The sequence below is a fragment of the Budorcas taxicolor genome, chromosome 23 (assembly GCF_023091745.1).
Source record: "Budorcas taxicolor isolate Tak-1 chromosome 23, Takin1.1, whole genome shotgun sequence".
NCBI lineage: Eukaryota > Metazoa > Chordata > Mammalia > Artiodactyla > Bovidae > Budorcas > Budorcas taxicolor.
The window spans coordinates 9,323,159-9,337,118 of NC_068932.1; the positions used below are offsets into that span (position 1 = coordinate 9,323,159).

The 13,960-nt window shown below is 44.8% G+C and overlaps 1 protein-coding gene across 1 annotated transcript in view; it reads left to right on the forward strand.

Annotated features, from left to right (window-relative positions):
- Positions 1–1,546: 1,546 nt before the first annotated feature.
- PAPSS2 (3'-phosphoadenosine 5'-phosphosulfate synthase 2) overlaps positions 1,547–13,960 on the forward strand; it is a 98,441-nt gene continuing 86,027 nt past the window's right edge. Inside the window, exon 1 of the mRNA XM_052660852.1 lies at positions 1,547–1,670. Coding sequence (XP_052516812.1) covers positions 1,644–1,670 — 27 coding nt within the window. The 5' untranslated portion in view covers positions 1,547–1,643. The remainder of the gene's footprint in view (positions 1,671–13,960) is intronic.

The window sequence follows — 13,960 nt, forward strand, 5'->3', positions numbered from 1 at the left end:
ATGTTAGTTCGTGTGCAGAACAGAAACTCAAACCCAGCATTTGCCCTCCAGTTGCTCACAGTTGAAGGCAGTGGTGGCTGCTTACTCTAAATGAGCAAGAAAATAAATACACTGATATTTCAAGACTGGACAAACATATGAGTTCCCATTTAGGTTTCTGACTCCTGATTTATTTTCCCACTTTCCATGGAGAAGGGCGGTCAACTCAGATCTTCAGTGTCTGTCTGGAAAGCTGGCAGTCTTCCAGAACTACAATTTGATCTGAAAGTAAAGTTCCAGTCCTCACCTCCTTAGGCCTTTACTTCAACCTTTCCACAGAAGGAAGACCAACGTTGGAACGGGCAGTGTGGCCCTTGTACATCTTCATGGTGCCTTTGTTCCTGAAGTCCCATCGATCTGTTTGTCACTTTGTGCGCAGAATTAAGGTACAAAGGGCTGGCCTTGGGACTGCCCTCAAGGTGTTATCCCTAACCATAGCTTCTCCTTCCTTCCCTTTGTCCCAGATATTTGAGTTAAAAGAGCTGCCCTCTGATAAAACTTTAAAGCCCTAGGATGTAGTCCATAAACCAAAACAACTGGGCCTTCTCTTACTTTTCCTCCTCAGGGCCCTTGCTGGTTGCTGACCACAGGGAAGTACTATAGAAAAGGTTTGGAATGTGGACTGAAACAAGCCGCTGGGCTACCTTTTACCATGTTCAGGGGCTGGACTTGCTTACTCAACTGGGTGAATAGGAGCAGCGCTTCAGCCCGCCCGTCTGCAGCAGGAGGGAAACATTGTGGGCTCCAAAGGAGTGATTGCATGTAAAGCCCTTAGTCCCCGGCCTGGCGCCGAAGATGCAGGCCGGCCTGGCCCATCGACACTTCTGCATCAGCGTCATCGATGATGATGCTGGTGCAGAAAGACTTCACAGTGGAGGCCGACCTGGGCCTGGGCGTCAATCCCCTCACTTGGAATATCATCTTGAGAAAGTCTGAAAGCCTCCACTGCTTCACGGGAGAAGGCAGGATTCGATGCCTGGGGCGAGGGGTGCAGGAGGCTTAAGGCAAAGGTCAGCGGAGCGCAGAGTGAGAACCAGAAAATGTTAGCCCTCGCTGTGATCACTGCCCAGGAAGACGAGCTGGGGCAGCTGGGCCCACGGAGGACCCTGACGACCAGCTTGGCGGTTTCAAGCAGGTCCCAGAGGCAGGAAGCCTTCCTTGAGAGGCGCACGGCTGGGGTGAGAGGTGAGGGGACGCTCAGGCACCCGCTGGGAGTGGGAACTGCGAGGCGCGGACGTGACCTCCGACTACGCGCGGGGCGTGTCTGTCCGCGCCTTCGGCTGCAAGGTCCTGCCTCCAGCCTCGGCGGGCCCAGCGGAGCCGCTCCCGGGAGTCGGGGGCCGGGCCCGGGACCCCGCCCAGGCGGCGGCGGGGTCCCCTGGGCTGGGCGCCGCTGGCGGAGCCGACGGGGCGGAGAGGGGCGCGGCGGGAGGAGGGGAGGAGGGGGCCGGTCAAGGGAAGTGCGACGTGTCTGCGGAGCCTTTTTATACCTCCTTCCCGGGAGCCCGGCAGCCGCCGCCGCCGCCGCCCGCGCGTCCTAGCGCCTCCGCTCCGGGGCTGGGCTCCGAGTTCCAGCGCGCCGGGCTCCGCCGTAGCCAGCCAGCATGTCCGAGGTCAAGAAGCAGAAGACGGTAGGCTGCTTCGCCTGCCTTCCTCCTCCGCTCTCGGCCCCGGACGCTCGGATCCCATCCTCCCCGGGAGGAGGCGAGCAGCCCGGGCGCGGAGGCTGGGGAGGAGGAAGGGGTGGGGGGAGGCAGGCGGGAGAGGCGCCGCCGGGGTTCCCGGGGCAGCCCTCGCGGGGCAGTCCCTCCCCGCCCCGCGCCGCGGGGAGCCTGCGCCCGGTGGGGTCGTCGCGGCCGGGCTAGACCTCCGGAGCCGGAGCATGGGTCCCCATCCAGGGAGGTCCAGAGATGGGAAATTTCCTTTCTTCCCCCGAGAGCTTTCTCTGGACCCGTCTTGTCTTCTGAATGGACTCCGCACGGGTCCAAGCGGTGGGGGTTGAGGGCCTGAGGGGACCCCTGTCCTGCCAGGTCTGGACGCTGGCGACACGCAGGGACAGTCACTGGGGTTTTGCCCACGGAACCTCCTCGGAGCGGACTTGAGTGACAGACGTTCATAAAGGGAAAACTACGGCTGTCTAGGCGAGGGAGGGAAATTGCCTTTCTACACTCCGGCAGGGTTCTAGCTCCTTGTTGGGATAGGATGGCACCGTAAGTTCAGCCATGGGGTGGGGTGGCGCGGGGAGCTCCTCAGCCTGGGGGAGTGAAATGAGCGGACTGTTTTGAGGCGGTTCACTTCTATCCACAATGAATCCAGGTCACCCCCATTTGTAGGAAGTAGACGGTTGTTGAAAAGTTCCATTCCCACTTAGTGATAGGGGCTCCTGTAAATTCTGCATCCTTAAAAATGGCAGCGATGATCACAGACTCTTTTAAAGCTGGAAAGAGCCTCGTATAGACAGCATTGGGGCCACACCAGGGGTGGTGTGCAAGCCAGCCTCTGATGGCTGAACACTCATCTTTTTTTAACTACCAGACTGAAAGCCTCAGGTGATTATGGAGGCCAGGGAAAGGGCTGACCTCTCTCAAACAGATTTGTGCTTGGCACATAGTAGGTGTCAATAAATGTTTTATTACTATTATGTAATACTTATCACTGAAATCTCTTTGAGGTGTTTTTGTGGCAGAAGAGATGAAAAAACGTAAATTGGGGAAGGGGAGTGGAGGGGGCACACAGGGGCTAGGAGCGTGGGCTTGAGCAGCAAGGGAAAGGGGATGGGGCTCTGTGGTTTCAGGGACCTCACAGCCCTCAGGAAGGTCCAGGAGGAAGGAGGTATCTATTTGAGAAGGGAGAATGGTCAGGATTCCGTTGCCCTTTATAGGAGCGATTTTAAAGTGGGGAGTCTCTTGGTATTATATTTGAAAAGACTTAAGTGCAAATCACTTGTGTTTTATTCCTATTTAATTGTATTAATTTCTGTAACATTCTAAATGGTGTCTTCTAAGCGACAAGCTGCTGAGGCACGTAGTAGCCTTTTATATCAGTGAGGTTTCAATTATTACCTCCAGCATCAAGAATTCCTTCCAAATGAGATTGCTTTCTCAAGCATCAGTAATGAAGGGCAGGCGGTCTCTCCCTTTCTTGCCTCCAGTCAGCAAGAGCCTGTGAAGTGAAAGGCTTGAAAACAGGGGCTTTACACACAAATCATGGCAACTGCACAGACAGAGAGAGTGAGAAACTTGAGGACCAGAAGATTTTATTTTTGTATTTACTCATTTCACTTCAGTTCAGTTCAGTCGCTCAGTCGTGTCCGACTCTGTGCGACCCCATGAATCGCAAGGCCTCCCCGTCCATCACCAACTCCCAGAGTTCACTCAGATTCACCTCCATCGAGTCCGTGATGCCATCCAGCCATCTCATCCTCTGTCGTCCCCTTCTCCTCCTGCCCCCAATCCCTCCCAGCATCAGAGTCTTTTCCAAGGAGTCAACTCTTCGCATGAGGTGTCCAAAGTACTGGAGTTTCAGCTTTAGCATCATCCCTTCCAAAGAAATCCCAGGGCTGATCTCCTTCAGAATGGACTGGTTGGATCTCCTTGCAGTCCAAGGGACTCTCAAGAGTCTTCTCCAACACCACAGTTCAAACGCATCCATTCTTTGGCGCTCAGCCTTCTTCAGAGTCCAACTCTCACATCCATACACGACCACAGGAAAAACCAGAGCCTTGACTAGACGGAGCTTAGTCGGCAAAGTAATGTCTCTGCTTTTGAATATACTATCTAGGTTGGTCATAACTTTTCTTCCAAGGAGTAAGCGTCTTTTAATTTCATGGCTGCAGTCACCATCTGCAGTGATTTTGGAGCCCCCCAAAATAAAGTCTGACACTGTTTCCACTGTTTCCCCATCTATTTCCCATGAAGTGATGGGACCTGATGCCATGATCTTTGTTTTCTGAATGTTGAGCTTTAAGCTAACTTCTTCACTCTCCTCTTTCACTTTCATCAAGAGGCTTTTAGAACCCTCTATTTTTTTAATTTGAGGTGTGTGTGTTCTGCATAGGATTAAATTAATAGCACGACTTGGGAACTTTTATATAGCTGACATGATTATAACGCAGGGGACCAGTACAAGTCCCCCAAAGTGCCAGATAGATATTATTGGGTCAAACGAGGCAGCTGTAAATGCAGCTGAAATCTCTCAAGCTTTAAATGTTAACGCAAACTGTGTTTTGAAACTTTGCAGGCCAGAACAAAATCTGCCCACATGTGCGACCTCTGAACTAATCAATTATTTGAAAAATGAGTCTTGCTGTCCTAGGAAGCTTTCCTGGAAGTGAGTCTGTGATCTGAGTTTCTGATCTTTTTCAGAAACTCACAGATAACAAGTACTTCCTAGAGGCCAGGCCCTTTGCCTCATCCTTATAGCAGCCTTTACCCAGAAAATGGAGCCTCACCTCTAGGAGAGGAGAAATGCCAGCAGCAGTTCAGGATTTAAATTCAAGTTTGTCCAGGGACTTCAACAGTGATCCAGTGGTTAAGACTCCAAGCTTCCATTGCAAGGGGCACATGTTTGATCCCTGGTTGGGGAACTAAATTCCAGTTTGTCCAACTGTGAAGTTCCTGTTCCTTTAGTCCCTCTATTTCTCAGGCCCATACATTTTCTCATCCATAATGACTTGCCCCTTACAGTTGCTGTGAGGAGTAAATAGCCCCTAAACACTGTCTCACTCAGTCCTAGACCCATATGCAGTCGCTACTGTTACTCTTTTTTATTATACTATATTGTCTTGGTTTGCCCAGCAAGGAGAAGAATGTACAGGTCAGACCATTCCAAAGGCTCAGTAAATGACAACCATCAGAATATCTAATGACAGCAAACAAATACAGAAGTAGAGAGGTGATGACTTGAATTCTAATTGTAAAAACTGAATAGAAGATAAAGGTCAATAATTAGTGCAGGCTTACCAGAGAAACCCAAATAATCAGCAAGATTTTGTCAGCAACCTTGGCCAAGAAAAGCAATCTATGTATAAGTAGATATCATACCAACTTCTCTCCACCCTTCCTGCACCTTCAGCTATTTCCAGATTTATCTTAAAATTAATGTTGTCCGATTCATGCTGTCATTCCACGACCATCTCTTTGGACTTTTGCCGTTACAGATAAATGTAGCCAACTATGAGTTTTATATCTCTGAGATAGTTATCTTTATCTTTCAGCCCTTTGTCTTCCTGTTAGTGTGCGTGGTTATCTGGTTTGCCTAGGGGATAATTAGACTGAACTCAAACCTGGAAACCTGAGGGGATGAGAGTCCGAGAAAGGAATCAGTGATGTCAATCTTGGCCTTAGATTACTGTTTATTTCAAAACCTGTCACTAAATAATAATGGGCACTGTCTTTGTGTTTGGAAGTCTTCAGAAAACACAGAAAGGGAAAGTAAATAAACATACATGTAATGCCATTTCAACTAACCTTTCATCACTTGGGTGCTTTGCTCATGACAAGTGAAATGGCATGTTATCTCGGCAATCCTACATACAGCCTGGCACCGAGTAGGTACTCAATAAATATTTTTTCCATATTTGGCTATAAAATTGATTCATGGATGAATTTGCTTTTGGACATCTCTATTGTTAGATTTCTCCCAGCCCCTCTTATCTGTCTGCTCTCATGTGCTGGCTCATTTTTGCCTGGAAATCCATCAGTACCACTGAAAACTTACCTGCAGGGATTCTTGAGGCTGAGAGTGAATACCTCCAAACCCCACCGCAGAGGAGTTACTTTCGTTTCTGCCGGATGCCTAGTGACGCTACTACTCGGGCACCACTTTGGGATTCTCCAGGAAAGAATACTGGAGTATCCCCTGCCCTTCTCCAGGGGATCTTCCCAACTCTGGGGATCAAATCCGCGTCCCCTGTATCTCCTGCAATGCAGGCAGATTCTTTACCCACTGAGTCACCTGGGAAGCCCCCTTTAACCTAAAGAAAGAAAGTGAAGTCACTCAGTCGTGTCCGACTCTTTGTGACCCTCTGGACTGTAGCCCGCCAGGCTCCTCTGTCCATGGGATTCTCCAGGCAAGAATACTGGAGTGGGTTGCCATTGCTTTCTCCAGGGGGTCTTCTAGGTACCATCTAAAGTTTTTTAGACCACCCAGGTGATGAGAGTTTGAGTTGTACTTTTACACACAGGGACCAACTTGGGCAGGCAAGTCCTCATGAACCACCTACCCCCCACCCTACCCCTTTTGTACCCCTTCAGTGTCAAGGCAGCCGTCCCTGCAGTCTTTTGGAGTGGGAAGTGACTTAATTCTGGTTCACTCTTATTTTTAGGGAGTGACTCTTAGGAACCTCAGCCTAGGGCAGACAGCAGCCTTTTTATTCTCCCCACTTGCGTACGTTCGAGGCTTTCTTGTCTCTTTCACCTCCGCTGCGAGGTTGTCAAAATCAGTGCAGATCTGCCCCTGGTAGGACAGAAGCCCCTTGTGCTTGCTTACATCTGAGGTTCTTGCTTTCCTGCAGATTTTGGCCAGGTAGTTCCTTACTATCTTATTGGCTATTTGATGTTTCTAATTAGGTTATTTTATATTATAACCTGAATTTTATTTTTTAATTTTTCTGAAGCCTTTATTGAATTTGTAACAGTATTGCTTCTATTTTATGTGTTGGTCTTTTTGCCACAAGGCATATGAGATCTTAGCTCTCTAACCAGGGACTGAACCCACAGCCCCTGCATTGGAAGGGGAAGTTTTAACCACTGGACTATTAGGGAAATCCTCATAAACTGCATTTTAAATTTGTTTTTATGGAAAGATTGGATGGTTTAACCTAAAACCAGCATTGGTGGAAACAAAAATCTCTGCCTTTTCTTGATTCCTGATTATCATTAACTTATGATGTGTATATGGAGAGGGCAATGGCAACCCACTCCAGTACTCTTGCCCGGCAAATCCCATGGACGGAGGAGCCTGGTAGGCTGCAGTCCATGGGGTCGCTAGGAGTCAGAGACGACTGAGCAACTTCACTTTCACTTTTCACTTTCATGCATTGGAGAAGGAAATGGCAACTCATTCTCACCCTGGAGAATCCCAAGGACGGGGGAGCCTGGTGGGCTGCCGTCTATGGAGTCGCACAGAGTCGGACACGACTGAAGCGACTTAGCAGCAGCATGATGTGTATATCATACCTTTCCCTTATGCCTATAACACTTATAAAAGGAGTACTTTCAGAACAAGTAACCTTAAGTTGGGTTGCTAGTCAGAAATATTTAATTGAATCCTTTTTTCCCCTACAAAGTGCTAAAGTCTGGGCTAGGAGAGAGGGTTGGTGCTCACCTTATCTTAGAGTTTCTGCCTATATGGACATCCTTAGAGCTGTGCATTGTCCTGTCTCATCCTCAGCTGTTGGTCCAGCTCAAGGGCATTCCTGTCTGAAAGCCCCTTCAGTTCAACACCTCTCTTTGCTTCTCCCATGCTCTTGTGGGTACCCTGAGGTCACTACACTGCAACTCTTGGGGTAACTCAGTGAGGCTATCAAAGATATTTGATGTTGTCCCCTGACTTCCAGAAGGGAGAGAGCTGTGCTCCTACTCTGGTGTGACCACACTGGGACTTTGGGCAGCTCTAGGGGCTGCTTGAGTCTATCCCTGTCCCCTCTCCCTAGGGGGTCTGTCAAAGATCAGAAGCATAACCAGTGCCCCCTCCTTTCAGAGTCCCTAAAGCTAGTTGATTCCCTTACCCCAAGCCCAGCACCAGGCCCAGAACACCACTCCCCTTCTCAGACTCACACTGGCATCTGAGCTCCTTCAGCTTCTAATAAATACTAAACAGAGCTTTTCCAGAAAGGTTATTTAACATTAACATTGGGTTCCTTACAAATGTGGTCTTCTTGTTCCTCTTTCGTGCCTTTTGATCATTAAATATTTCTTTTCAATTTAGAATAAACTGGCACACAAGATGGAAATATCTTTTTCTATCTGCAAAAGAACCATTGTATTAAAACCTGACCTCTAAGTTGCCTCTGATAATACATGGTGTGTAAACTGACTTTCATCAGTTGGCTGATGTGACTTCCTTTAAAATCTAATCAGAAGCTCTTTCTGCACTTTACTTTTACTTTTGAAGTGGATTTTGCTATTACTGGTATTGTGAAAACATGACTGCAGCGTAAACATGGCAAGCTCAATCTGTCTAGCACCAAATAAATTTTGGCCAAAAAAAAAAAAAAAAAAATTACCTGTTATAAAACTTCCCTAAAATATATCAAATGCTAATAATGAAAAGTGATCATTTCTATGCTAGGTTAGTATTTGTTTTAAATATATAGTTAACATCTTTGTATGTTTTGTTATAAAAACACGGATTTTTATCTACCAAGCATCTGTGTTCAGTCTAATAGTACAATTACCTTTTCTTTTCTTTTTAATGTGTGCCAAGTGTGGGCTCGAAAAATTATTTGCAGACTTTGTTTGGAGACTTAAACCACCTACAGTGAAGATTTTCTCTCCATTACTTCATTCATCTATACCTTTCCCAAACATTTATTTGTGGGTAATTTGTCTTTTCTCAACTTATAGCAAAATAAGCTACTAAGATGTTGGTGATGATTTTTATTTTTATATATTTCCTACTGTTAAAAACCTGAATTAACTTTTTGGTCCTCTACTATGATCCCACTTTGTTTTCCTTCAAGGGCTCTGAAAACCTTTCTTTTTATTTCCTGTCTGATCCTCACTTATGAATTTCTTCACTTCATTTACTCAACAGATATTTTTTAAATACCCAACTAGGACCTGTGCTTGCCATAATTTACCAGAGCTACCAAAGCCTTATATTCGTTAATTATAGTTTTTTAGATTGTTCAAATACTGTCTTTAAACTACTGTAAGCATAGCATTTACGTTTTTCTAATTGCAACACCCCACCCACAAACTTTATATTTTTTCAACCTTCTGCCCAGTCAGTATTACAGTGGCCTTGAGCCAAAAGCAATAAAATTCTCAACTGATTTTTCATATTTTCATACATTTAAAAAAATATTTTCTCCCCCAAATTAAAATTTTAAATTATTTACTTTTTATTCAAGTTGTTCCTACTTTAAAAATGTATTTTTTCCCCAAGACCCCTAGCATTTTCTTTCTGGGAGGAAAATGAAGAGCCCATCCTCAAGCCATACAGGTTGATACACAGAGCTTTGCTGAGGCACATGACTGTCTTCCTGGCCAGCTGGTGGTGATACCACCAATGAGCTGGAACTCTGCTCACATAACTACAGGCCTAGCACTTTTCTCTTTTTTTGCATGCCCTTGAAAAGAGGCCCTACTCATTTTCTGTAGCTCTGTCTTTTCTTTTACATACTGGGAAATATTTTACATAAAAAAAAAACAAAACTTCCAAGTCGGTTATCAGTGAATCACAGTTACACTTTAAATTAGCTTTAGCATCTTGTTCTGATATTCTGAAGATAGAAAGCATGGACCAGAGAGAAGTGCTTGAAAAAGGAAGGACTACCCTGTTGGTCCAGTGGTTAAGACTCCATGCTTCCGCTGCAGGGGACACAGGTTTGATCCCTAGTCAGGGAACCTAAGATCCCACATGCTGTGAGGCATGGCCAAAATGAATGAATACATAATTTTTTAAAAAGAGAAAAAAATGTAATTGACCATTTTGGAATATGTTTGATGGTCCAGTCTGTTTCTCTTTAGAAAATTCAGCTTATACCCTCTTAAACTCCTCAACCTCACTCACTCTTTCTTAAGCCTTCTCAAGCAGTTTAACCATTTTATCCAAAAAAAGAGAAAAAAGATAGTAATGATTGCATAGTGTGCAATACAGATAAATTTATATGAGGCAAATTTGAGGCAAATTCAGTTGTACATTGAATCCTCAGTTCTGGTTGTAGAATTTCCAGTTTTCTCTCTTAATCCCTTCATTTCCATTGTTTCCTAAGTTCATGAAGTTGGTTACACATAACTATGTGGTCCAGCCAGCTAAATCTAACTAAATTGCTGAGTTCCAATATTCTTTTCCTAAATAGTATGACTAAGTACAGCTGTTGGGCCCTTGTGCCGCTAATACAACAATGCTTTAAGTAGTTACTAAAAAAAAAGAAAAAATTAAAAAACTTGCATTCCTCTATTGTGTTTAAATTCACCATGCACCTGAGAACTAATGAAACATAGATATTAAAATTCTCTCTATGGGATTTGCATATTTACCAGGAGTTTCGATTTTTAGAACATGTTTTGTTAGAAAATTCCTACTGTGTTGTGACTTATCTCTGCATTGAGCCCTTATGATGTGGCAGGCTTTGCCTCTGCATTAACTCACGTAGTCCTCACGGTCTCCTGAAGGAAGTTGGTGAGCAAATAGTCAGGAGGGAACTCATTTAACCGAAATAAGGCTTTAGAGAGTTCCCCACAGGAGAAGCTAAAATCGTATTAGCTGCTCTGTGGTTAAGAAGTTGTTTATTTCATAGAGGGAATGAGACAAACGCCAAGAAGCAAACGCAGTAGGATTAGGCAACTAGTAATATACTACTGTTTCATTTGTAAAATATTTTGGCAGCTGCCTACTGCTAATATCTCAAGATAGTAATAATGAATTCTATTAAGAGACATTCCCCAGCACTTCTGTAAAAAGAGGAAATGGCACATGTGTGCAAACGCATGTTACCCTTGCTGTCACACACGTTTTTTTTCTTATGGTGACATAAAGCGAATAATTGGAAAGTAAATTTTCTTTGTGCTCAGGCTCAACAAGTAGGGGTAATAGTTTTTATTGCCTAGTTTTACCACTGGGTCAGTATTCAACAAATGTGAACGGAATGATTTGTTTCCACTAAAGCTCCTAATACCTGAGCCAAGTTGTAACTGTGATTTGTCGATGATAAAAGGAAACCAGGCCACCCGTGTGTTTTTCACAAAATAAAAATTTGACCTAGCTGGAAGTCAAGGCTTAAGGATGTTGGCAAACCGGATAATGCTTCCGTTTTCACTGGGGACCAATAAGGAGTGCCTGGAAATTGTGAGATCGTGAGTGACAGTTTCCAAGATGTTTGGAAGAAGTGTTTTGGGGAGTTTGTCTCATTCTGTCATCATCGGTTGGAAAAGTTTAAGATTTCAGCAATCCTGAGCCATAGCCTCAGGGACCACTTCTAGGAGGGCCTGGATTCTGATTGTCAGAAGACCATTGTGTTAAGAGGCCAGGGCCCATGCTCACAGGGAAGAGAGCGGCATTGGCTGCCCGTGATTGTAGGGACTGAGATGGAAGTCCTTTAGTAGAGAGAGTTTACCTCATTTAAAGGAGAAGGAAATGGCAACCCACTCCCGTATTCTTGCCTGGAGAAATCTATCGACAGAGGAGCCTAGTGGGGAGATCGCAAAAGAGTCAGACACGACTTAGCGACTTCATTTAAAGGGGACTCCCAGGTGGCTCAGTGGTAAAGAAACCGCCTGCCAAACCGGAGACTTGGGTTCGATCCCTGGCTTGGGAGGATCCCCTGGAGAAGGAAATGGTAACCCATTCCACTATTCTTGCCTGGGAAATCCCATGGACACAGGTGCCCAGTGGGCTTACAGCCATGGGGTCTCAAAAGAGTTGGAGACAACTTAGTGACTAAACAACCTCATTTAAATGACAGGAGTGGTGGTGACAGCATAGAAATTAAACCACAAAATCCATTGCTTCACAGTGTGAAACACCTTGGATACAAAATTCTGTCTAAAGGATGTGTTGTCTCTGCTTAGCTATTCAGTGAATGGAAAAATCCGGTCATAATGAACACCTGGTTTCTTTTATTTCCTTCTCAGTGTTAAGGCTCTGGTTTAATAAGTCCTTTACACTTCACGCTACGATATGTATTCCTTTTATTTTATTTTCACTCAAATCTCCATTTTATTGACAACAACATGAACCTCCTAAAAAGATAAAACTTCAGAGATTTCCCTTTATACAAGCATTTTTCTTAGCTCTCAAATACACCAAACATTTTAAAGTCTCTTTGAAGAAAGAATAGAAAATATGTGTTATCTCCCCCTTTCTTTTCATTTTTGAAATTATTTTCTTCAAAGTTAAAATTTTGAAAGTATCTTATATTGGAATATAGCCAGCTAATAATATCGTGATAGTTTCAGGTGGACAGCAAAGAGACTCAGCCATACATATGCATGTATCCATTCTCCCCCAAACTCCCCTCCCATCCAGGTTTCCACATAACATTGAGCAGAGTTCCCTGTGCTATGCAGTAGGACCTTATTGGTTATCCATTTAAAATATAGTGGTATGTACATGTCCATCCCAAATTCCCTAACTATCCCTTCCTCCCAGCCTTTTCCCCAGCAACCATAAATTCATTCTCTAAGTCTGTGAGTCTGTTTCATAGAGAAGTGCATGTGTATCATTTCTTCTTAGATTCTGTGTATAGGGGATGTCATAACGATATTTCTTATTCTCTGGCTTATTTCACTCGACATGGCACTCTCTAGGTCCGTCCACGTTGCTGCAGATGGCCTTATTTCACCCTTTTTAATGGCTGAATAATATCCCATTGTATGCGTGCACCACGTCTTCTTTACCCAGTCCTCTGTCAATGGGCATTTGTGTTGCTTCTATGGCTTGGCTGTTGTAAACAGTGCTGCAATGAACATTGGGCTGCACGCATCCTTTCAGATCATGTTTTCTCTGGGTATATGCCTGGGAGTGGGATTGCAGGGTCATATGGTAGCTAGATCCCTCAAGGCTGAGGAAGGAAACTTGTTGGTCCAGCTAGGTTTCTAAATAGGAGGAGGGAATAAGCATTTATTCAGGGACTTTCGAGGCAGTCCCTCATGTCCTCCTCATAGTAACCTATGGAGTAGTTGATGTTTTTATCCCCATTTTATAGTTGAGAGCAGTAGAGCTTACTGATAGGAAATAACTTGCCTTAGGACGTACCAGTGCAAGTGTCAGGGCTGACTCCCTCCTAATTCTAATGCCCTGTTTTCAATCTTTCTTTTCTCTTTCATCTGTTAATGTAACAGATGTCAGGTACGCTACAATTGTCAAAATGAAGATTATTCTGATGATTGAAACATACACATAAACTGTCTTTGTGGATGCAGATGAAGGCAGGGAAGAAACTGAGAAGATGAGGTGGTCGCTTTGAAAGTGACTTCTCAGGGGCTTTTTGGAATGTTGTGTGTAATCTTTAAAAGATGTGGATTTGAGCAAATGCTGTTAAGAGGCAATAAATGTTAGTCTGGAGGAGGCTCTGCAGCCATTTTTAGAATGGTAGTGTTTGGAACTGAACCCAGCGTTTCACCTCAATAATACAAAGCTTCAGTGTTCTAGTGGGTGAATGCATACACTCAGGAATAAGTGTCCTTAGAAATAACCAGTGACTTACATGTAACTCTAGACCTGGCCTTGTTCATTATGTGGGAGCTGCACAGTTGAGCATTCACGAGTTACAAGTTCCCAAAGCCCCACAAGCTACGGGCCTGTTCTCTGGACGTACTAGAGGTTTCACTGACATTTCCCCAGCTCAGCACAGAAGTTTAATCTTTCATGGTTCAAGGGGCCTGTGCCATATACACAGCCTCATTACCAGAACAAATTGCAAAAGAATATGAAGAAAATACACCGAGGTAATGAAACACAGCCTTCAGCGGAACACTTGCAGGGCTAGTATTTAGAAGGGCAGCTAAGACCTGTGCTGAACACTATACTTGTGTGGTTCAGAGCGTCTTCTGAAGGTAGTTACACATTTCTAGGGGACTCCACTTGATATGCGTTGTGTTTCCATAAGGGTAATTGCCACCTCCCAGAATTACTGCGAGGTTCCTCTGGGTATTCATGATACCTTTCTTTCATCATGCTCATCAAGGCTTTTTCATAAATACTTTTTAATTATCCTAGCAACTCTCTGGAATAGGTGGGTAAAAGTATTATA